The 25762-nt window shown below is 39.7% G+C and overlaps 1 protein-coding gene across 1 annotated transcript in view; it reads left to right on the forward strand.

The window, feature by feature from the left end:
* The window catches only part of csmd3b (CUB and Sushi multiple domains 3b), a 1751526-nt gene that overhangs the window by 1578127 nt on the left and 147637 nt on the right, over positions 1-25762 (forward strand). The window contains exons 39-42 of the mRNA XM_048529668.2: positions 2822-2891; positions 7028-7144; positions 7384-7593; positions 17454-17642. Coding sequence (XP_048385625.1) covers positions 2822-2891; positions 7028-7144; positions 7384-7593; positions 17454-17642 — 586 coding nt within the window. The remainder of the gene's footprint in view (positions 1-2821; positions 2892-7027; positions 7145-7383; positions 7594-17453; positions 17643-25762) is intronic.

Genomic DNA, 25762 nt, shown 5'->3' on the forward strand with positions numbered 1-25762 from the left:
TCAACTGTTGAATGGTGAGATCAGGCAAGATAGCTATTTTTTGAGTGGCACAGACATAATGAAACTTAGGAACTAGAAGCAGGAGTAGGCCATTTGGACCTTTGAGCCTGCTCTGTGACTGCCACTCAATATGATCATTGTTGATCCACTATTTCAATGCCACGTCCCTGCTTTGAGATAAATTGTTTCCTTCTAAGCTGTAGATCTTCCTGTGTTGTACAACCAAAACAATTCGCACATGGAGGAGGGACATCAAAAGGCACTCTGCTTCTTCATGTTGAAGACTTGGTGAGGATGAAGAGAGACAGAAAAAAAAATGAAAAAATTGAAGCATCTTTTAGCTGGAGATAGGGATAAATTCTTTGTTCAACACTTGAGCTGTTCTGTAAATTCACCTGAAATTTTATGCAATTTGCTTCTGCATTAACTGTTCTTGTCACATTCATAATCACTTCCTAAATTAAGAACACTTTTGAACCATTCAACAAACTGCTTTATATCCTGCCAATATAACACATATGTTACAAGGAAACAACTTTGCAAACAAAACTATTGAATGTGAAAAGTATAATTCCTTAACAGATAAAACAATAATACCCTTGAAATCCTACATCATTCAAGCATCAACTGCCAGCCTTCATTTTTAAAAAATATTTTATACTTGGGAGGTAGGCTTAATTGGCAAGGTCTACATTTATTGTGAATTACGAGACAATAAGGAGTTTCAATTTTTAGAACCGTTTTGATAGAAAAACTGCTTCCACTCTTGGTGAAGAACATAATTGGATACAGCCAGAAGAAAACAGCTAAGAAGAAATCCAATAAGGAATTCGGAATTTTTTTTTTCATTTTACCCAATGACAGATAAGAATGTGGGACTCGCCACCAAATGGAGCTCATAAAATAAATAGTACGGATGCATATCAAGGAAAACTTAATAAGATTAATAAATTTAGATGCGGATGGGTGAAAGAATGCTGGCATCGATTAGTCAGATGGAATTGCTTGTTTCTAAGCAATATCTCTCCACGTACTCCCAACTCCTTATCAAAGCAGTGATGAGCTAGAGTGCCTCCGTTTGAATTATTGATTGTCGGCAGCTTTGATACAAATGAATAGGTTTCATTAAAAATCAACCACATTATTTGTGAGCCTGAAATCACGTGGATATCTGGCAGCTATGGGACAGCAGGTTTTTTCCTTAAAGACTGCATGAGCGTGTGCTGCAGTGTTTGAAGGCACAATCCCCATATATCTAGCATCAGTACATGTGTCAGTGATGACCAAGAATATACACAACATGGTTTTTCATCCCTTCAAAACCCTCCTGCTCTCTCCCACTTTCCCAGAGCTCTTCTCTGCTCTTTCCTGCTTCATCACTCTCCCTTCTCACTACCCTGCTTCTGTATAGTTTTATATTTGCAAATCTTCTGATGTTATCTGACCTATGGGGGTCCCAATCTGGTGCTTTAGGTGAATGGATCACTTACTAATACGTATTTCAGGATTTTTTTTCATAGAACGTCAACACTGATGAATTCCCATTCAAACCACTCACCATTCAGACTTGGAAACATATCACTGTGCCTTCATTGTCATTGAATCAAAATCCTCCCTATCAGCATTATGAATCTACATTAAATTGACTGCTGCAATTCGAAAAGACATCTCACCTCCTACCTTCTCAAGGGCAACTCAGGATGGGCAAGAAATGCTAGCCCAGCACACGATGTTCACATTTGTTGAATGAATGAATTTTTTGAAAAATTTTCCTTGAAAGGATCCAAATGCTGAGACCACAGAGAAGTAAGAAAAGGATAACTAGCAGGCTAAACAATAACAGTTCCAGACTTTAGTAAAAGCAGTGTGCTGCTGTTTGAAGTTAGTGCAATGTTCAAGTAACAGGAAAGCACCTTACTTAGTGACGCTGCCAACCTCAGTATTACTGATTTAGTAATAATGCTGAGCCAATGATCTCCAGAGATCGTATTTTACCTCTTGAATAGGCACTGAATATTAGGCGGACATTCCTGCTCTTATTTCTCTATCTAGTACTGACAGTCAATTTATCCAGGAAAGAGTTCAGGAGTAGCTTTTGTAAAGAATGTGCAGACATAGGGAGCTGCTTCTCGTTGAGCGTAAGCTAAATGAGAAGAAATAGGTTGAAGTCTGAAAATGGGAAGGAAATGGCTGGTGTGTGACTTAAGACTAATGTTTCATGTTCAGCAACTGCTACCACACTAGACGGTTGTTGTCAATTTCTGTTTTGAAGAAAGCATGCTGTAAATTCTTTGCCTCTCATAAGTGACATTAATGACTACATCACTCATCTTCCCCCCCCTCTCAAAATCACTGCCACGTGCTTTCCCCTTTCACATTTATACTTCCAGGAATTGATGTTGAACAGGATAAATCTTTACATCAGATCATGGAGTTCAGATTCAAAGCTTCTGCAGATAAAAATTATAATTAGACCTAAATAAAGAACCAGTACAGCTGTGTTGTGAGCTGGCACTTAGCACTGTATTTATGTTTACAGCCAAAACTGTTGTATCAACAATATAAGCATATATTTATAGATAATTTTGGTTGCTGAAACTTCCTTTTTTCAAGTATATTTACACCTTAACTCTGAAGCTAAGTTCACTGAAATTTCTCAGAGTAATGTCCTCCTTTGATAAAATAAACTGTTACTTAATTAATTCTTCTCTGGACATCTCAGTTGGACTCAATTCTATACTTGCAATGTCTTGAAAATGCCACTGAATTAATTTTCTTTTGTAATAGGTGTTTTTTCATTAAAATATGTTATTGTCCTCAGGGGCATCCCTACATAACATGCATGCCAGGACCAGTGCGGAGATGGAATTATCCTATTCCCATGTGTGTAGGTATGTATATTTTTTAAAAATTGTGATTAATTGTAATGTGTTCCTGTATCCTGACCTTCTTAACTATAGCCTACACAATGTACTCCTAAGTACACCAGTTATTACAATTGATCGGAAGGGCATTTAGAATACCTCTTAAAGCTCAGAGAGACACCTATCCTTCCTTGTTAAATGTAGAAATGACTTGTTTTATGTTATATCTGAATTGTTTGCTCAGCAAAATTTTTCAACATTTATACACCTCAAAAATGGCTCCGCCAGTCCGACAAGTTCATAGTAGTGACCAGGCTCCAAATGAACTCCCTCCCATCGTCCATCTTCTGACCTAATTTAATCTTGCTTCTTTATGAAGTGCATTCTCAGAACATACAGGGTGTAACTTTAACCATGACAGGTTTGCGAAAAGAAGTGCAGCGATTGTCTGTTTTGGAATTATATACAGTATTGTACTCTAGTACCCAAAATAAAAGTGCAGAGAGATACACGTTGATGCAGTATATATGTGATAAATTCAACTTTACAAGACAGCAGTTGCCTCATCAACCCAAGTATTAATGTGGAACAAGAATTGTCTTTTTCTACTGACAATGAGATTGTCAACCAACCACTCAAATCATTTAAAAATGATCAGCAGAATCAGGTCTTTTTTCCCATTATTGATGATATAATTTTTAAATTACACTGACCTATTCCACATAAAAGTATTGATTTTCTGAAGATAACTGCAATTATAAGTCTGAGTTCTGATACACTTTTAACTGAACTCCATTGGCCAGATATTTGTAAAGGAGATGGGTCTAATCCCATGGTTGTGATCCCATGTCTCTTGAGAATGCTGATCACAAGGGACTTCTGAGTCTTCAGGAGGTAAATCACCTGGAGATGAGTCAGCTATGGGCAAGTGACTACACCCTGAGACCAAAGCAGATGGGTCAGAAAGCCTGCTTCCATTTCCAAAGGACCTTGTCTTCAGCCTGGTGCTTCCAAAGGCAGACAGTGGCTTATATTTTTCCATTAAACTGTTCCGCCCTCAGCATCATCCTTTTATCCTCACTATCCTCACCCTCATTCCTTACATCCTTTCACCAATGATGAAGTGGGACAAAATAAGTGAAACACAGCATAAAATGATCTTACAGTTGGATTGTTGTCACGGCCCATAACTGTGCTTGGACAATTAAAAAGAGACAAAAAAAAATTCCAGAGGCTGAATCCAAGGGAGACAAACAGGAGGATGGAAGAATGCAGCAAGCCAGGCTTCATAACTGCCATCTCAAAAGATGCCAAAATGTAAAAAGAAATGGAAATGGGTGAAACTCATATATTTGGTGAATGTACTAGGCCATCCTGTTAGTACTGTGAAAAATACTCTATTCCTTCAACCATTGGACTCACCATTTTATTAACTTTCATGCAAAGACATGTTAACAGATGTAATGTTGAATATTGACTTCATACCTCCTCATTTGGCAGAAACAGCAATTTAACAAATGCATTCTTAAAGGGCTGGTCCCATCTTTCAATCACATCACTGTGATAGCTTCATTTGATGCACAGATGCAATTTATGTAATGGCATGTCATGATGAACAATAAAGGAGATTAAACTATTGCACATACTCTTCAAAGTCTTGCTGCTTCCAGTTCGTGGTTCACACCGTCAAGCCAAGCAGTTGGTTAAAAAATCTGTCAGCTGCAGAAGTCCAGCTCCCTCCACAAAAATTGATGGACTGACCTAAGGTGGGCTATTAATGAGCCTACAACACTGACAGTTTCACACTTCATATGAGCAGTAATGTTTCACATCCATTCCCTCCCTGCCACCTGTGAAAAAGGCTGGTGGTGTAAACAGTGCCTCCAAACGTCCCACAGCATAGCCTTAGTTTCATTGTAATCGGGAGCATGAAACTGTGATCCCTAAACATGAAACAAATGTATCTTCAAAACTGTTTATGTTTGTTTTCAGTTTTGGGATTTCATCAGCTTTTCTGAGACTTGACCAATGTTGAAGAAGGTCAAAAGTCACACGACATCAGGTTATAGCCCAACAGGTTTATTTGACATCACAAGCTTTTGTAGCGCTGCCTCTTCATCAGGTGACAAAGGGTCAGCACCCCAAAAGCATGTGATTTCAAATAAACCTGTTGGACTATAACCTGGTATCTTGTGACTTTTGACCTTGCCCCCCGCAATCCAACACCTGCACCTTTACATCAAATTCTGAGAAAGCATACATGATATTTAGATATCTGAAAATGTACATTACTTTGCTTCAATCCTGAGACTCCTTGCAAGCTCTTTGTCCTGAATGCATCTATGATAAATTGTTTGTAACAGTGAGCTGTTTGATATTTAGGCTTGATGACACATAAGCCATTTGAAAAATGTAAACAGCTTATTGTTGTGAGTGCATTATGATTGGTTATTATTTTTATTCCAGGAAATACAATTTCATTCTCGGGAATCATATTTCAAAATAAGGCATTAATGGCATTTAGTAAGCACATCATAAATCGCAACAAAATGATAATTTTTCCTGGCTTTTGAATAGATGAGAATATATACCTCAATCAAATGCCTTGTTATTCTGTGCTGCAACCTTAGTCTTGTGCTGAGCATATCTCCAGAGCAATATTAGGGACACAGAAGCTGGAGCAGGCCATTTGGCCCCCTGAGCCCGCTCTTTGCTGCTACATCATGACTGATGATCTATCTCAATGCCACTTTTCACACTATCCTATTATCCCTTAACTTCTGATTCATAAGAAAAAAATGCATCATGTCCCAAGAGTTAATATTAGTAATTAATAAAATAAAAGAAAAATATTGCATTTCTAAAAATCAGATAACACAAATAATTTAAACAGAAGTCTGTACACTGGAAATTTTTGGTGTTTATTGCAATGGAGTAAAATTTAATTTGATCCCATCCCACACCCAGGGAATAAGATGCATATCCTAGAGATGAATATACAAACCAATTATTGTGCACTGGGAGTATACTTCATAACTGGTCTTTCAACCTTTGTTGCATCTTTAATGGCTGATGTGCAAGTTCACCCATGTGTCTGCTCCTGTCCACATTTTGCTTGTGTAATACACTTTATTTTATGCTGTCATTGCATGTTCTTTTTGCCACCTCACAAATTAAACTTCTATCGATTTGCCAACGTCCTCTTGAAATTCTGCACTGTCTTCCTCACAGTTTCTGATGCTTTCAAGTTCTGCTCACTTGCAAACTTGGACTTTTTTTTCCCCTATACAACAAGGTCTAGATCATTAATATATATTAGGAAAAGCAAGAACCCCAACTCTGACCCATGAGGAACTCCACTACAAAGCTTTCTCCTGACTGAAAAAGTATCCATTAATCAATACTCTGTACTTCTGATCTCTCAGCCAATTTTATATCCACACTGCTATTGTCCCTTTCATTCCATGAGGGCAAATTTTGCTCACAGGCCTGTTGTAAGGCAATTTATCAAATGTCTTTTGGAAGTCCATTTACACCTCATCAATAACATTACCTTGATTATCCATCCCCGTTACTTCTACAGGAGGATACTGCAGGAGGATAATTAAACGTGATTTTCCCTTAAGAAATCCATGCTGACCCTCCTTGAATAATGCACACTTTTCCATTGGACTATTGATGCTAAAAGTTTTCACATGATGGAATGTAAGCTCAGGGGTCTGGGCTTGTCTTTGTGTCAACCCTCCAATCCTCTGGAACCACCCTTGAGTCCATCGGAGACTGAAAAAATGATGACCAGTGCCACCATAATCTCTACTCTCACTTCAGCTCAGTGGGATTTGGATTTTATGGGAGCAGTTGCTGTCAGTGTATACTAAATTGTTCTCCATTATTACATGTATATACGCTGTTGTACCAGATTGGATTTGAGGAAGAATCAAATTTCTTGACCCAAATTAGCTCGAGGCAGATGTTAGGACATAGGGCCAGGAAATTTATGTGGGGATGATATTATTTGTAATGTTTGGCAAAGAGTTTTTTTTCTTTAAATTGTTCTAAAACTGTAAACCTATCATATTATTTGGAGTTTTGTTTTAATTGGTTTGCTGAATTTATTTTGCCTCAGCTGATTTTACTTCATGTGTGAACTTATTCTTTTACAGCTCAGTGTGGTGGTTCTCTGACTGACTTCAGTGGGGTCATTCTCAGTCCTGGTTTTCCTGGGAACTACCCTAGTAGTTTGGACTGCACTTGGACAATAACTCTACCCATTGGCTTTGGTATGTCAAGAGAAATGGAACAGTTTCCATGTCACATTGTCTTAGTACAACCTCTGCAGATCCTATCACCTAGAATGAACTGATAGTCAATTTATGTCGCAGTATTATATTCAGCTTTCTGACTGTATTATGTTCAGTAATCCGTTTTCTGCCGATTCTGTACTATTGAATATATGAGGATGCAGTCTTTCAGAATCTAATTAATTCAATTTTCTTTCAATTTCATTTGGAACCTTCAGGTGTACACTTGCAGTTTGTCAATTTTTCCACGGAAACAATCCATGATTACATTGAGGTGCGAAGTGGATCTGCAACAACGGGAACAGTAATTGGTAGATTTAGTGGCCCTCAGGTACCGGCACCTCTGTTCAGTACAACTCACGAAACCACCCTGTACTTCCACAGTGATTATTCCCAAAACAAACAAGGCTTCCGCAGCATATATCAAGGTAAGTGTTGAAAAATAAAAGTGGTAAGATGTCATTCTATGTTGGAAAGATGGCACTGTACATCTTAAGATGCCTTTTGCTTAATTTCTGTGGGAAACAAACATACCTGTTCTTTTAGAATTAACTGAACAACACTTCAAGCATTAAAGTAGTGGTGCAGAGTCATCGGACTCTCGCTCTGCTTTCTCCCCACAGATGCTGCCAGACCTGCTGAGTTTGTTTCAATACATTAAGCACTTAAGGTTGATGTATATTTGGTGGGAGTGGGGGTGCGGTGGGTTTGTTTGTTGTGGTACATGCAAATCAGGAAAGTTTTCTTTTGTTTGAGGTGTATGTTTATTTGTTACATTGCGAGTGGAGGATGAAAGATAAAGACTGGGGCCACTGCTGTATGTGCACGTGCAGGGGGTCTGAAATGTGACATAGGCTGGGACAGTGAAGTAAAGGGTGGAGCTGAGGTCAGAGAACTTCCATCTGGCTAAAGGACAAAACCTTCATGATGGTGTGGGAATTACACAGCCAAACCTACATTCCTTGAGACTAGTTAAAGCAGCATTTTTTAAAAATACAGTCATAAATGATTAAAAGGGAAATATTATTATTTTAAATTAATTTGAGTAATGATGCCAATTTGTTTGCAGCAGTTTGAATGTGTCAAATCATTAAAAGTTCATCATATGATTCCAAAATACACATGAGCCACAGCAGGCAAAGTGTACTGCAGTTGAATTTTTCTGGAATATACATAGTCATCTGCTTTTTAAATACTTTTGAACTTATCCTCCAACATCATTAAACATCCTACTATCAAATCAAATTATATGAGTCATAGCTGAAGTTTTTTTTACAATTTAGATTGATTAATTTTGATGATAGAATCATTGAGAACTATCAAAACGTTTTCAAGCCAAAACCATTGTCTTTGCCCGTTTAACACTGAGTTGCCACAATCCTTGTTGATTACCATTCTTCATCTGTTCCTGTCAGTCACCATTTCTCTTCCAATTTCCCTACACTTGAGTCTGCCATGACTGCAACTTTCCATCTGGTCCTAACCATTTCTCCTCTTCTCTCTCCTATCAATCCCAGCTCCATGTCACATTTTCTCTCTCTCTCTCCACAGCATATAACTATACTATTTCAATCCCTAAACAACGACTTTCTTTGATACCTCCACAGTCTTCATTCACCTGCTGATACACTCATTCCTGACCTTGTCCTTTCTTGTTACTCCACGCATTCATCACAGCATCCGTATCTGATTAGTATTGAGTTGTTATTTTAAAGTTGTCCAATCTGCATCGAATATCAAATCTTACAGCTGTCGTTTATATTCTTTTTCAATAAAAGTTTTCTATCTAAAACCAAACCACAAGTTAAATGTGCATAATATATTTTATTTGATGCAAGTATGATTAAACTCATATAGAAAACAAAATTATTGAGGTGATTTGAGGGAAATTAATTTACTCATCCATTGAAGCATCCCTTTGTTCGGTTGACTAAGTCTTTGAATTGGCTGCTCTGATTAAATTATCAGTACTATCTTTTATTTTCCTTTCAGTATTCTTTAATTAAAAAACACAAAAAGCCAAAATGATGTTGAATCGATGATTACCTAACACGACTGTTAAATAGTAATTGAGGGTAACAGTTCTGGATTTATAAGCTGACATTGAGTTAATTGGATCAAGATGCTAGTTCTTGTTTTAATCCAACTCACCTAAATTGTGTAAACTAAAATGGTATGAAGACAATGTGGAGCACAAAGACTGGGAGGCCTGGGTTTAAATCCCATCTGCTCCAGAATTGTGTAACATCATCTCTGAACGGGTTGATTAGAAAAATAGATCAAGAACACTTAGAACTAATAGAAGCAGAGTGCAGTGGAGAACGGTATCCAATGCAAATTTATAAACTCGAATCTTGCTGTTAGATTAAAACTGAAATAAATATTTTACAGAAAACCCTTTTGAGGGAAATCATGGAAATGCTCTGTCTAAATGTTTTTCTCCTTTAAACAAACATGCACATGCATTTGTGCAACATGTATTGAGTGACTTCGTTCCTTATCACTAGTAATGTAAAAATACAAGTGAAAGGGGTATCACATGTAACAGTAACTTACCTGTTCAAATGCTATGCTTTATGTTCTAAAAGTGCTTATGACAAAGATAGTGAATAAATTACATCCTCTGGGACAGAAAGCAGGTGGCATGTAGTTGGCTGCTTGGTGAGATGCTCAGGCAGCATAATCTTCGAAACAAAACAAAAGGAACATTGCATTTTTTTTACACTAGCATTTTAGAATTGCATTTCTTTCCCCACTCTTGTCAAAGAAAAGTACAAATTAATTACATAACTTAAATCTGAACGCAATATTACTTTCCAGACATTTTAAAATTGACAGGAATTTTAAAAATTGCTTATGACAAATTACCTTGAACTAGCTACCAAAGAAGACCTGATTATTAAAATTAGTAAAGCATTGTTTAAATACAAAAAGTTGATGTTCAAATCAAGCAACTTGGTACCAGATTGTTTCTGTTTGGGCCTGTCAATCTGGGGAATAATAAGCATATCAGTTACTTTGTTGCTTCGTGGTAATCTGATTGATAAGGTGACAGATGACTTCAACTGTCATCAAATATGAGAAATATGGTGAAACTGATTTTTAAGCAGGATCAGTGTTTGCGAAGCAATTCATCCTGAGATTTATTCTCACGTTGCTCCCTCTCCCCTAATTTTCTTTCCCTCGTCATACCCCCCTATATAAATGACCACTAACCCTTTGTCTTGCTATCTCATTGAGCTGTTTTATTCTGATAGTCCTGCTCACACTCTGAGTCATATTTCTTTATATCTCTGTCAATACTGCCCACATCTAGCCTGTGACTTTCTGCAGGCAGCAGTGCAAAAATATTGTCCCCTAAGTTCATCAAAAATACACTTCAAATTTCCAACTTTAAAACTTTTAACTTTCAAATATCCAACTTCCAGTTTTTTTTCCTATTTTCTCCATTTATTTACCATAATACTTTTGACCAGCACATTGAAGAAAATCCGATGTATCACTTTTTGGATGTTAAAATAAATCTAGCAAATGCTTAGAAATAGAAAGTGAGAAAAATAACTAGATAGCTATTTTTATGTACTCTCATATATAAAAATGAATTCAAAAATAAACATGGCAAGGCTCTTCCTCAGTGGTGCTCTATTGCTCAGAACAGATAAGTTTGGGGAATAGAATTCAACACTTACTTTGACTTACGTCACACAATGAGATGGCAAACATTTTGAAAGAAAATGTGATATAGTTTGTTTCATGGTAATGAAATTCACTACTGTGTGGTCTGAACTGCACTTTAAAATGAAAGGAATATAGAAGTAGCAAATATTATACAGACAGATATTGTAATAATATCAGGTTTATCCTCAGGTGAGTGAACTACAGCTTGCCTTATCAATCATTGCATTGTACTGGGCTTTGTCAGGGAGAACGTCTCTGGTACCCAACAGACTCAAGGCCCTACTTCCATGTTTTTATAATAAAGTTCCTTCCATGCCATGCTGAATAGATATTATTCAAGTAATAGTATAGTTAACCTTCTACTCCAAATTGTGAATAGATTGCCTGGGCCAGAGGATATTTTGTGATTAAAATGCTGAGTGCATCTGACCATATTTTAAAAAATGCCTGCTGACAGATCAGAACAATTGAATTTTTATGAATTAATAACAATATTGCCCTATTATAAAATGATACGTAAAACTTTAGAAGATGTGTTGAAAACTATTGTACAATTTACACCAGAATACAGAGTTAAAACAAAGCACAAATACATGAATATGATTCATTTTTAGGAAAAAAAAACTCATGTTCAAATAAAGGAATTTTTTTTCGAATTTCTCTCATAATTAACTTTCAGGAGGTTTTATTGGCAGCTATTTCTAGTTTCAGACTGTGACGATCTTGATTTAACAGTTAATTCAGATGGTTTTAAAAAGAATTTTTAAGGTATATTAAGGTGTTATTCCAGAGCAAACTTTCATAGGTTCTCAGAAAATTAACTTTTCACCAAAAATATGTTATTTTCAGAGGTTACTAATTCAGAAAATATGGCCAAACATGCACCAACATCAAAAAAAATCCAACACTGCTTATGCTGTGTCTTGAACAAACACAGTGCTTCTATTGTGAGCTACACAATGACCTTTAACTGTTCTTCACACCACTTGATGTGGTTGATTGTATTTATAAAGAAAGATTGTGTTCGGATTACTGTTGACAGCGCCTATAACAGTTGTATCCGGGCCGAATGAAGCTTACCCTCACTGAAATTGATAATGATTAATGTAAGGTTTGCAATGTCACAATTGAACTTGAAATTTGTTGGAAGCTCAGCTCCTTCTACACAAGACTTTACTAAACCTAATGCGTGAGAGCTTTGCTTCTGAGTGACCATATATTCACACTTGGAAATAACGTCAGTGTTTCAAGGCCATCAAAATCATTTCATCCAAATTTTTGTGTTTTTTTTAATCACTTTCCATTTTGTCAACTTGTTATCTATTTTGAAGTTTTGTACAATCGCAGAGACTGCTGGTGAAACTCAGCAGGTCTTCCAGCATTTGTGGAGAGAAAAACAAAGTTAATGTTTCAGGTCTGGTGTGACTCTGTTTTCCTCACTTCACAGATGCTGCCAGACTTGCTGTGTTTCTTCAGCATGCTCTGTGTTTGTTTCAGATTTCCAGCATTGGCAGTATTTTATGTACATCGATTTCACACTCACTTAAGTAGGTAATAACCTTGACTAGACAATTTTTGAGGCTCAGGTGGAACCCCTGCCTTGGTTTCCCAAAAGCCAAACATTGTGCCTCACCTCATCTGTTCCATGGCCTTCATTTCATTCTCCCTCAGTGGTGGCTTTGAAGGCCAGATACTTACAATGCCTAGTAGCTGGCCTTCCTGGCACCTGCTAACCCACAACATTTCTGACATTTTATCGGCTTGGAGTATACATCAGATTCGTTATCAATCCTTGGGCCTATTGACCCCATGAAGTGACAACTTTAATTGCATGGTCTGCTGTCAGTCTAACAGGGTGGGTGGGTGGAGGAATCTTCTTTCCCCTCCCCCAGGTCAATTAGAGATGTGTCCTGACAAATTCATTTCCCCCTCTAATCGCCCAGGTTGGCTCTTCCCTGTGGTGGCTGGGGGAGTGGTACGGTTGCTGGTGAACCGAGGTGGTGATCATCATTCCCAAATACTGATATTGGGATGACAGAATGACTTAACCCGTGACCAGTTTCTGATACTGGCCTCCTTGCTAATAACTGAAACATTATTCTAGCTTACATTCAGAGCTGCTGTCATCCACCTCCCTCTTTTATCATGGTCACCTTCCCAAGGGTAGGCCGTGCCATCCTTGTCTTGCCCCAAGACTGTGGTTGAGGCTTCAACAAGTGGCAGATTTCAGAGCTGATTAAATTAAATTGGACTAACTGACACTCGGGTACTCTACAAGGTGTGGGTTGTGAACATCTTGGACAGATATTGTCCCTTGCTGGTGGCCTTTCTCTGCCTCGTCCACCTTCTTCCAGCAGCTTCTTCCCGTCTCTGTCACCCCTCTACATTCTCTACCATGCTCCAGGCGAAAGGAAGTTGATTGTGAGGGGAAGGGAGTATGCTTGTGCAGCCTCCTTCCTTGAAGCCAGAATGAAATACTTCAACACACACCATACCACTTCCTGCAGACTTATAGCATTTAAATTATCAAAACCGCCAAATGCTTCTGCTGATTACTGCTGTGATGGTAAAATTAAACAGCAAGTAGCTTGATGATAAAGCCTTTAAATAGCACTGGTGGGAGTGTGGCAAAGGAGAGTGGGATTGGTATTTCCTGCAGGAATCATGTTTAGTTCAGCTGTGTGAGGATAATAGAGATGAAAACCTGGAACTCTGATGTCAGATATGCCACCCTGGTGTCAAATGAGGTAATGGTCTGCTATCTCTGCATGATTCCATTAGATGTAGCCTGAGCCTGTGATGATGTGCTCTCAAATGACATCCAATGTCATTTGCACCACAAACTGCATGCATGCGGTGAACATTGCTTTGGAAGTAAAACAACACACCAAGGTAATCCTGAAAGGGGCCACAGCCTAAGGATTTGTGAAGCTCTAGCAATAGTTCCATTTGAGATCTGAGGAAATCAGGAAGCTAAAAATATGAGATAACAAAGTGTGGAGCTGGATGAACACAGCAGGCCAAGCAGCATCTCAGGAGCACAAAAGCTGACGTTTTGGGCCTAGACCCTTCATCAGAGCTTAGGCCCGAAACGGCAGCTTTTGTGCTCCTGAGATGCTGCTTGGCCTGCTGTGTTCATCCAGCTCCACACTTTGTTATCTTGGATTCTCCAGCATCTGCAGTTCCCATTATCTCAGCTAAAAATATGAATAGCTGATTGAAAACTTTTGGTTGGAGCCATGAAGGATGGGAGATAGCATAGCCAGCCACACTGCATAGGATTGTTCCCATGACTTACTGTTCCCAAGTGGAAACAAAGCCAGCCCCTGTGTGTTGTGAAAAGTTGAAATAGGATGTTTATTTCAGTGGCGTTTCCTACTGCTTTGTGCAAAGACGCAGATCTAAATAGATATTCCTCACCAGATTTAGTTTAGAGACTTGAAAATTCTAGTTTACAATGTATTATGTGTCTTGCAATTTTGAACCTAGCAATGTTATGAAACTTCACATTTCTCCTTTGGGTTAAGTACACAAAGTTATTTAAGAAACAGTTTCCACATGAACTAAAACTAATAGAACCTGGAAAAGAAGATTTGTTCATTCTGACATTTGTGTGGGTGTGTTTGAAAACTGTTTTCTTGCTTTCAATGTTCAATTTACAACTATAATGATTCTGGAGCCTCTGGTCTCAGTATGAAGCTTCCCTCACTGAGAGCACATATCAAGATCATTCTTGGGTGCCAAGGTCAGTGCAGATGATTCATGTCACATTCAATCTTTTGGTGATTAATTTTAATGATCGAAAAAGAATGGGCACTGACCTCTGTCTCTGATTCTCCTATTTGCAGTCACATCAAGTGGGGCTCTGCAGCAGGATGACTGCCTTGTAAAATCTGCCCTTCCTGTTTGGTGTATGAGATAACAACGTAGTTTCTAAACATATCATAAACACATAGGTTCATATAACAGTGATTTAAAAATTACATGGAATGGGAAATAAAAAGTGAAGAAATATGCTGTATTCACTGAACATCAGCCTGCCTTTGCCCATTTTGCCAGAATATAAAATGATTGCAAAGACATTGTTACTAACTTACACAGCATTACAGAAATGTGCAGCTGACTTCCAAGTGCCTTCAACCATTAGTTTATTTTTCTGTCAGCTGTGGTAAAACTTCACTGGAAAACCAAATTAAAGAAGGTTAGCAGTAGAAATGTTTCAATTGATTTTTAGCATCAGAGTCCAGTTTCCTGTCAGCTCTTTCCTTAAATTAAGACATAGCACAGCAATGAGAAAACATTTTGTTGTGTGTGAATGAAAATAACTATCTCACTCACATGGAATATTATCATGGTTTTCAGTATTTGCTGGAATAGTAGCATGGATCAATGTGTGATCTATGTAAACAATCACATCTCCAGCTGCCATCTAGATAATTGACTTTCTGTTGCAGCACGTCACTTTTGGTAACTTTTGCTAATGATGGTCACAGCTTACGTTGAGTTCCAAACTGGAAAAACTCTGGCTGAATTTTACCAACTTTCCATATAACATTCCTCTTTTTTTTTCTATGATCTACTCTGTAAATGGCCCCCAAATGCCTCATAGTTTATCTGAGTATTTCAAGGACAGACTGAGAAAATCCTTTCACCATCTGAGCATTCCTCCTCTGTTTGCTGACACATGACACATAGGACACCAAATGTTGTGTCCCTTCCACTTGAATTTGAAAGTTCAGGTCTTTAATGTAGCATCAGCATGCCCTACCATACTCACTGCTCCCAGGCAATCATCATCCCAGGATTCCAAACCTATTTCAAAGAAAACAGCTTTCAAATGGAAATTGAACTTTAACGCAGTTTAAACGTGACCCAGTTGACAAATTTGAGCATGAGCTCATCATCTTCATGAACTTAATGTCAGAATGAAAGATGAAGGGTCTAGGCCCGAAATGTCAGCTTTTGTGCTCCTGAGATGCTGCCTGGCCTGCTGTGTTCATCCAGCTTCACACTTTATTATCTTGGATTCACCAGCATCTGCAGTTCCCATTATCACTATTCCTTCATTTGTTTTGTTCCTTGAAAGTGGTGGAGCAAAACACCAGCATGCTATTACTGAACCTTGAGAACTGCATACCCTGAGAATTATCAGCACTGCCTTGTGCTCCCAGATCATGCTTGAACAGATCATCGACCTTACTAACATCTTTCACCCCAACTTTAAGTCACCTGGACCATCTCTCTCCTTCCTGGACCTCTCTGTCTCCATGTCTGGTGACCGCCTCATAGCCAACATCTATTTCAAGCCTACTGACTCCCACAGCGACCTAGACTAACACCTCCTCTCACCCACCTTCCTGCAAGAATGCAATCCCCTACTCCCAATTCGTCCACCTCAACCACATCTGTTCCCAAGATGGGCCATTCCACTCCCGAACATCCCAGATGTTCTATTTCAAGGGCCACAACATCCCCCCTTCGGTGGTCAAAAATCCTCTCGACCACATGTTTTGTGTTTCCTGCACCTCTGCCCTCATTTCCTCTCCCTTCAACAAAAACAAAGACAGAATCCCCCTTGTCCTCACATATCACCCCACTAGCCTTCATATCCAATGTATCATTCTCCGCCACCTACAATCCAACCCCACAGCCAAAGACGTATTTCTCTCCCCACCCCTATCTGTCTTTCGTAGGGATCGCTGTCTCCATGACTCCATCATCTGCTCCACAATCTCCGCTATCCTCACCACCCCTGGCACCCTTCTCTGCACCCGCAGGAAGTGCTACACTTGTCCCTACAATCCCTCCCTCACCTCCATTCAAGGCACCAAACCAACCTTACACGTCAGACTGAGGTTCACCTGCACATCAGTCAATGTGGTCTATTGCATCCGCTGCTCCTGATGTGGCCTCCTCTACATCGGTGAGACCAAGCGGAGGCTCAGAGACTACTTTGTAGAACACCTGCGCTCTGTTTGCGACAAACGGCAACACCTTCCAGTCGCGAACCATTTCAACTCTTGCTCCCACTCCCTGAACGACATGTCTATCCTGGGCCTCGTCCAGTGTCTCAACGGCACCATCCACAAACTGGAGAAGCAGCACCTCATATTCTGCCTTGGGAGCTGACAGCCCAATGGCCTAAATGTGGATTTTACGAGTTTTAAAATTTCCCCACTACCAGCCTCATCCTATGACCAACCCTCCCTCTCATCCCCACCTCCTTGAACTGACACAACCTGCCCATTTTCTCTCCCACCTCACTGACCAATCCCCACCACTTCCTACCTCCACTCACTGTCACCATCCCACCTACCTTCCCCAGCCCCAACCCCTCTCTCTATTTATTTCTGAGATCCCTTACCCCTCCTCCGTCCCTCATCTGAAGAAGGGCCCAACCTGAAACGTGAACTTTCCTTCTCCTCTAATGCTGTCTGGCCTGCTGCGTTACTCTAGCTCCACACTGTGTTGTCTCTGACTCCAGCATCGGCAGTTCTTACTATCTCTACATACCATGTGTGATGCTTTCATTGTTTCTTATTAAAAGCTAGTTATTTAGTTGATTGTTCACTCTGATCATCTAATTAATGACTACATTGTATTTTTGCAGCTTACCAGCTACAAAGTTGTCCTGACCCACGCCCATTTCGAAATGGCTTTGTTATTGGATATGATTTATCGGTGGGACGAACCATCTCATTCGAGTGTCTCCCTGGTTACACTTTAATTGGGGAAGGGGCCCTCACTTGTTTGCATGGTGTAAGCCGTAATTGGAACCACCTTATGCCTAGATGCGAAGGTATGTCATGAGCAAATGCTTACCTTGCTTTTTTCATGTGTATTTGATATCTATGCGTTAATTCATTGCTCCACCATTGTGAATCACCACAATGGAAAACCTTAAAGCAAATCTAGGTTGAGTATAATATTTAGGATTCATACTATGTAGGACACTCACGAATATACTCAGTTTATCCTGCAGTTCGTTGTTTGCTTGGCTGAGCACTGACAATACAGTCATTTAGCAATCAACTCACACAAAAGGAAACAAGCAAAAGGGAAATCCTGATTTCAAATATAGCTAATGAAAAGTAATAACTGATCTTAAACTGTTTCATATATTCACAAATTAACCTTCGTCAGATCGTTAAAGTAGAATTTTTTTGTCATTAAGGTAACATTTACTTCACATAAAATTTCCACAGTTCTTGTGGGTTACATTTGTGAACTAACTAAAATTACATGAACTGTTAACAAAATAAATTGAACAGTGACGACCCATAGTATTTAACCAACTGGAAAGAGAAAGAATCTTCTTAAGCGAGAAAGATTTGATACATATTCATTGTGAGAATTGTTAATGACATTTGTAAACAGCAGGTAAAAGCATATGACCTCAAATATCAAAACTCTTCATCTTTAAGTGTTGGGCCAAGATTAATAAAATTATGATGATGCTTTTTCTTTCACATTAGTAACAAAAATAACTGATAAATTCTGAAATAAAATGTTTGTACACCTGTTCTGCTTCACTGTATCCATATTACTCAGGAAAATTGGCCCTTTTATAAGTTTACTGCTATAGCTGGAATCATGATTTTCATCAGGAGACTTTTAAAATAAATATTGACCCAGATATTCTGAGGAGTAGCTAGACTGCCACTCCACTCTGATTTCTTATGATTGTATTGAGCTCCATATTTATCGACAGGAAGCCCAACACTGTCAGAAATGTGAGGCATGCGTATATTCAATACAGTTCCTCTGCAGTGCATAATAGTTGATCAAAGTCAAATGTTGCCGCTATCTGCAGCACTCTGTATACCGCGTTCTTAGATTTAAATTTCATGCCACATAGTCAGACACTTTGACAGCGGCTGTGAAATGGAAAGTATGGAAGCTAAGTGTGGGGCGAGAGCGGCATGTGGGTCGGATGTCAAATAAGCGATTAAATGCTTTGGGTAAGTGGGGTTAGTAGGACTGTGCGTTTGTATAGTGATTGTACTGGGACTGGAGACAGCAGGAGTAAGTTTTTATTTCAGGACCTGTAGTGATTGGAATGATGATGGACAGATTGGGGTGTTGTGGGGGGCGTAGAGTTGTATTAGGTCGGAATGCCTGGTCAGTTTTGCGTTGCGGTTGCGCGGGGTCCAGCAATGATTGAGAAGTGGTATGAGGGAGAAATAGCTTCTATTCTATTCACTCATGGGATGTTGTCGATGCTGGCTGGGCCATCATTTATTACCTTTCTCTAACTACCCCCATTGGTAAGTTTCAGAATTTTGACCCAGCCACGCTGAAAGAATGGGCAATATATTTCCAAGTCAGGATTGTAAGTGGCTTTGAGAGGAACTTGCAGATGGTGATGTTCCCATGTTTCTGTTGGCCTTGTCTGTCTAGATGGTAGTGGCCATGGTTGTAGAAGGTGATATCTGAGAAGCCTTGGTGAATTCCTGAAGTACATGCTGTGGATGGTACATACTGCTGCTGCTGAGGGCCAGTGACACAGAAACTGAATGTTTGTGAATGCGGTGTCTATCAAGCAGTAGTCACAGTACTTGTATGACACATCCAATATACTATTTGGCCATTGATAACTCCCAGAATGTTGATAGTGGGGAATTCAGCGATGATTATGCCATTGAATTCTCCAGCTTTGATGAATTCTTTCAGACAGTTCCCGATGTGGGGGAATCACCAAGTAGAATCTTCAAATTGCTGGGAAATTGCCAAGGAGTCAACTCCATCTGTGATTCTACAGTGTCCTAATGTGCAACGACAATCTGTCCTGTCCCAATGGCTATCTCACCATCACAACATCCATGCCATTATTACGAACATGCATTGTGAGGTGAAAAACGGTTGGGGGAGGCGTGTTCCGCAAAATGGCCCCCAAGCCTCCACTTGGATTTGCCGATGGGGACTGCTTTGTGGTATACCTACACTCGGTTCTCAACAAACAACTCGACCTCCCAGCCGTGAACCATTTCAACTCCCCTTCCCACTCCTTGGACGACATGTCCATTCTGGGGCTCCTGCAGTGCCACAACAATGCCACCCAAAAGGTGCAGGAACAGCATCTCATATTCCACTTGGGAACCCTGCAGCCCAAGGGTATCAATGTGGACTTCACTAGCTTCAAAATCTCCCCTCCCCCAGTGGCATCCCAAAACCAAACCAGCTCATTCCCGCCTCCCTAACCATTCCTCCCATCTCAAGCCCCACCACCATCTCCTACCCACCTCCTTGACCTGTCCATCTTCCCTGGACAGACCTATCCCTTCCCTAACTGCCCACTATATTCACCTATAGTGGCTGCAACCCCGCTTCTTTGACTTGTCTGTCTCCTCTCCACCTATCTTCTCCCTTGTCCATCTTCTATGTGCCTCCCCCTCGCTCTCTATTTATTTCAGAATCCCCTTCCCCTCCCCCATTTCTGAAGAAGGGTCTTGACCTGAAACATTAGCTTTCCTCCTCCTCCTCAGTTGCTATTTGGCCTGCTGTGTTCATCCAGCTCTACGCCTTGTTATCTCAGATTCTCCAGCATCAGCAGTCCCTACTACCTTTCTAATAACGCTGGGTGCACTGCTTTTTGCCTTTCACATAAATTATTTGGATGTGAATACAGAAGATATGGTTAGTAAGTTTGCAGGTGGCATCAAAATTGGCAGTATAGTTGACAGTGAAAGTTACCTCAGAGTACAATGACAGCTTGATCAGATAGGCCCAGGAGTGGCAGAAAGGGTTTAATTTGGATAAATGTGAGGTGCTACATTTTGGTAGGGCAAAACACTACTGGAATTATATACTTAATGGTAAGGTCCTGGGACGTTTTGCTGAACAAAAAGACTTTTGACTGCAGGTTCATAGTTCCCTGAAAGTGGAGTCACAAGTAAATGATATAATGCAGAAGGTATTTGCTACATGTGCCTTAATTGGTCAGCGCGTTGAGTATAGGAGTTGGGAGTTCATGTTGCAGCTGTACGGTATATTGGTCAGGCCAACTTTGGAATACTATGTTCAGTTCTGGGGTCCTTGCTATTGGAAAGGTGTTGTGAAACTTGAAAGGGTTCTGAAAAAAATAAACAAAAGAGTTGCCAGGGTTGGAGGGTTTGTGATATAGTGAGAGGCTGAATAGGCTGGGGCTATTTTCCCTGGACCATCTGAGGATGAGGGATGACCCTACAGAATTTTATAAAATCATGAGGTGCATGGACAGAGTGAATAATCAAAGCATTTTCCCTGGGGTAGGGAAGCCCAAGATTAGCGGGCATAGGTTTAAGTTGAGAGGAGAATGATTTAAACGGGATTGAAGGGGTAACATTTTCATGCAGAAGGTGGTCAGTATATGGAATGAGCTGCCAGAAGGAATGGTGGAGGCTGCTACAATTACATTTAAAAGGAATCTGCGTGGGTATATAGGGACGCTTCAGAAGGATAGGGGCCAAATGCTGGCAAATGGGGCTATTAATCTAGAATATCTGATCAGCATGGATGAGTTGGAACAAAAGGTCTGTTTCCATGCTGTACATCTCTATGACTCCAATAAGATGCAACTTGTTTGAAATTTTCTGTTGGATTGATCAGAAGTTGTAACAAAAATGTGACAATCTGCAAAAAGTGAAAGCCAAGTCTTTGGCACAAAAAAGCACATGATTTCAGCAGCTGCAAAATTTCATGAAGAACCCGAATATCTGAAAAAAACAAAGTAGGATATTGCCTGCAAAACAGTACACGGATTAATTAGTGACTTGATAAGTAGTTGCTGCAATAGTAGTTACATTCATGGATCAGTGAAGAAGCTTCGAATTCGGTAATTTCCTGCAACTAATTATTACCATAAAGCTTTTCGACCTTTCATGTAGCCTTACCTAGAATAAATCTTATTTAAAAATTGAGTAAAATGTATAGTTTTGCAGCTAAAACTGGGTCCATTGTCCAGAGACTTTATAATCCATTCGTTGATCTGTGAAGACATTAGTTGCTCCAGTTGACTATCATTGGTATCGTTCACTAACTCCCTGAGTTGCTCGCTGATAGAACTTATGGCTGTCATTAGCTGAACAATGCTCAGATAGTCCATCAGATTTAAAATGATACGTATTGAAAAGGTTGCACAAACTCATTTGATAGAAATATTAAGAGGCTCTTGGTGGATTAATTTAAAGCAGGCAATTGAGTATTTTATAGTGAATTATATTTTCTGCTTGAACTGAAAACTATTCTGACAAGATCAAGGAGACAAAGTTTGATAGGCAGAGATTTTTGTCAATTTTTAATGATGCAGCAGACTTGCAAGAAAGATACAATCATTTGTCCCAATCAAACTAAGTCGTCATAAAGGGAGGTGAATAATTCTAATCACATTTACCTATCTGTTCCCATACCCTTTTAGCAACATCTTCTTCATCCCTTTTAAACTAATCTTCAATGATGGCATAGTTTCTACCTTAATCGCTAATACTGGAAGTGATTTCCACAGCCTCATTAAATACCTGTGAAATTAAATTTATTTTGTTCTATGTTTCAAATTGATTATCTTTAATCTTATATCTAAAGTCCCTTACTCTAGTTCTTCAACCTCTGGAAACTGTCTGGTTCCACTTTTGCTATTTTATCATTTTTCTAATTTTACTATTCCATTAGGGGCTCGATTTAAAGCTCTGTGTTGCAGCTGCTGGTCCTACTTAAGAACAGGAGATGCACAACATCTGGCCCTACAGCAACAGAACCACCCATGAATAAGTCAATGGGGAGAAGGAGCTGACTTTAGATTCCCAGCTGCCGAGGTCTATAAATGACACCCATTCTCTCGGAGCACACTGGAATTTTGTGGTGGTTTAGAGATTAAGTCACAGCTGCATGGCTTTCCCAGGCCCTAACGAAAGACATCCAACAAACAGTCTATTGCAAGTGAGGGGGAGGGCTGGGGGTGTCTCTACTGATCAGTCACTCTGTACCCAGTTGAGACATCCAGCAACAGGAAACCCAAATCTACTGAATAACGAGCAGAGATAATAAGCACTGCCAATGATGGAGTCAGAGATAACACAGTGTGGAGCTGGAGGAGCACAGCAGTCCAGGCAGCAGCAGAGGAGCAGGAAAGCTGACGTTTTGGGTCGGGACCGTTCTTCAGAAATGAAGAATCTTCAGAAACGAAATTTCTGAAGAAGGGTTCCGACCCAAATCGTCAGCTTCCCTTCTCTTCTGATGCTGCCTGGCTTTCTATGTTCCTTCAGCTCCACACTATGAATGGCTAACAGTTTAGGACAAACGAAGCTTCTGCTACTAGGGACCTCAATCATGGAGAAAGTCTGACAGCTGTCACTTATGTGCCTCACCCATCGATCTGATGGGAGTTCCCTGAAGGTTTTGTCATCAGTGGGAGAGACCCCAGACACCAAAAAAAAAATTCCGATTTATGTCTATTTTAAGCGTGAAGTTGTCAACTTTGGTCAAAAAAATGAATGGTGAAATACTTGAAAATGATTTTACTCAGAGACACCTGGATGTCCTTCGATATGAATCTTTAGAAATTAAGTGCAGGTACAAAATGCAAGTAAGAAGCCAAATGTTAACATTGGCTTTTCTTCCAAAGGATTTGACTTTTAAGAGTACAGAATTACCCCTTACAACAGTTGTACTGGGAACAACTGACACTGTATCTAGAGTACTGTGCGTAGTTTTAATTTACTTACTGAAAGAAAGACATCTGTGTCTTCACAGAAGTGCAATAAGTATTCATTGGACTGGCTCCCGGAATGAAGAGAGATTGAGTTGTCTATTCCAATATTCCTAGCAATTTGAAAACAAAAGAGAAGTGATTTAATGAAGTGTGTAAAAGTCTTAAGGAGCTTAAAGGGAAGATGCTGAGTACATGGGGAAACTGACCGAAGAAACTGAAACAAGCATTGTAAATTAATGGCTCCTGAGATGCTGCTTGGCCTGCTGTGTTCATCCAGTTTCACACTTTGTTATCTTGGATTCTCCAGCATCTGCAGTTCCCATTATCATTGTAAATTAATGATTATTTGTCCAGGATCAAGAATGTCACAGGCTGCAGAACATTCTTCAGGGGGATTGTAATCAGCCAGAGGTCATGGTCCACATTAGTAGCAACGAAATAGATCAAAGGTGGATGTAGTTCTGCAGTCAGAATTTAGGGTAATCTGTAGAAAATGAGCAAGCAGAGGCTCAAAACTAGCAATCGATGGATTGCTCCAAGTGATGCATGCAAGAAAGTACAAAAACAGGAAGAGAAGGCAGTTTAAAGTGTGGGTGCAGAAGGGAGGACTTTAGATTCCTGGAACATTGGGACTGGGTCCAGGTGAAGAAGGGTCTAGGCCTGAAACAACAATTTTCCTACTCCTCTGATGCTACTTGGTGTGCTGTGCTCATCTGGCTCTACACCTGGTTATCTCTGGTATCTTTATAAGCTGGATGTGTTACACCTGAACACAGCAACGATAAATTTGTTAAAGGATGTTTTGTTTGTGCTGTTGTGAGGGTCTAAACTGACTGGGAGGGGTATGGGGACCACAAGAGACCTTCAGAGAGGGTGTGCAAAATACTGGGAGAGGTAGCAGAAGAATAAGAAATTAATCGGTTGGATTGGAATAAGGGAGAAATTTTAAAAATTCTAAAGCAGGTTCACACTGCTTGCATGGAACAGAGTAAATAAAATTGGTGAGTTGAACAGGACATTGCTCAGGGGAATTATGGTGTTGTATCGATGGTAAAGACCTGTTTGAAGGAAGAACAGGTGTATTCAACATTCCTGGAGACAAGGTGTTCAGGAAAGATAGGAAAGGAAGAAAAACAGGAGAGGTAAGACTATTGGTTATTGAGAGTGTTGCAGTGTCGGGGAAAGAAAATGCGCCAGTAGTTCAAGAACATAATCAATTTGGCTAGAGCTAAATGTGTAATCACATTGTTCAGTGTTATCTATGAATTACTAACTGGCAGAAAAGATGTCGAGGAATAAATGTGCAAGGAATTTACAGATTATAAGTGCAATAGGGTAATTTTAACATGAGAGTTTAACTATCCAAAAGTAAAATGGTACAGTGGTGGTGTAAAGAGCAGAAATGAGCAAGAGTTCTTTTGTGATATTAAGGAGAATTTTCTGCAATAATATGTGTCTCGTCCATGGAGACCTGATTTTTGATGATGAACTCTGACCGAGTAGATCAAATGTCAATTGGGGAATATCTAGGGGGCAGTTGGAACTATATTATAACTGTTAAAGTGGCAATGTAAAAAAGCAATCCGTAGTCAGAATAATTAACTCAGGGAGACCTGACTTTAATGGGACAGGAACAGAGTTAGGCTAGATAGACTGGAGCCAAAAGTTAGAGGGAAAAACTGGAACTGAACAATGGACTATGTTCAAAAGATGGATGGTTTAGGAATAGTCAAGATACGTTTCTTCAAAAGAGAAAAAATAATCAAACAAACTTAGAGGCTTTGGATTCAAAAGAAGATAGAAATTGAAAATTTGACAAAGAAAATATTTGGTTATGAGCCAAGCTGAAAGTAGGAGACTATGAAGGGAAGTGGGAAAACAAACTGTGAGGAGGTGCGTAAAACTTAAGAATGACAAATTGGTACAGTGGGCAAACAGGTGGCAGATGAAGTTTCAGAGGTGATCTGAGTAAATACATTGTCCCACAGCCTGGGCTCCCTCAGAGATATTAAGAACTGCAGATGCTGGAGTCTGAGGTAACACAGTGTAGAGCTGAAGGAGCACAGCGGGCCAGGCAGCATCAGAGGAGCAGAAAAGCTGATGTTTTGGATTGGGACCCTTCTTCAGAAATGGGGCCATTTCTGAATAAGGTCCTGACCCAAAACATTAACCTTCCTGCTCCTCTGATACTGCCTGGCCCTCTGTGCTCCTCCAGCTCCACTCTGTGTTATTTC

Source organism: Stegostoma tigrinum, chromosome 5 (genome assembly GCF_030684315.1).
Source record: "Stegostoma tigrinum isolate sSteTig4 chromosome 5, sSteTig4.hap1, whole genome shotgun sequence".
In the NCBI taxonomy this organism is placed as follows: domain Eukaryota; kingdom Metazoa; phylum Chordata; class Chondrichthyes; order Orectolobiformes; family Stegostomatidae; genus Stegostoma; species Stegostoma tigrinum.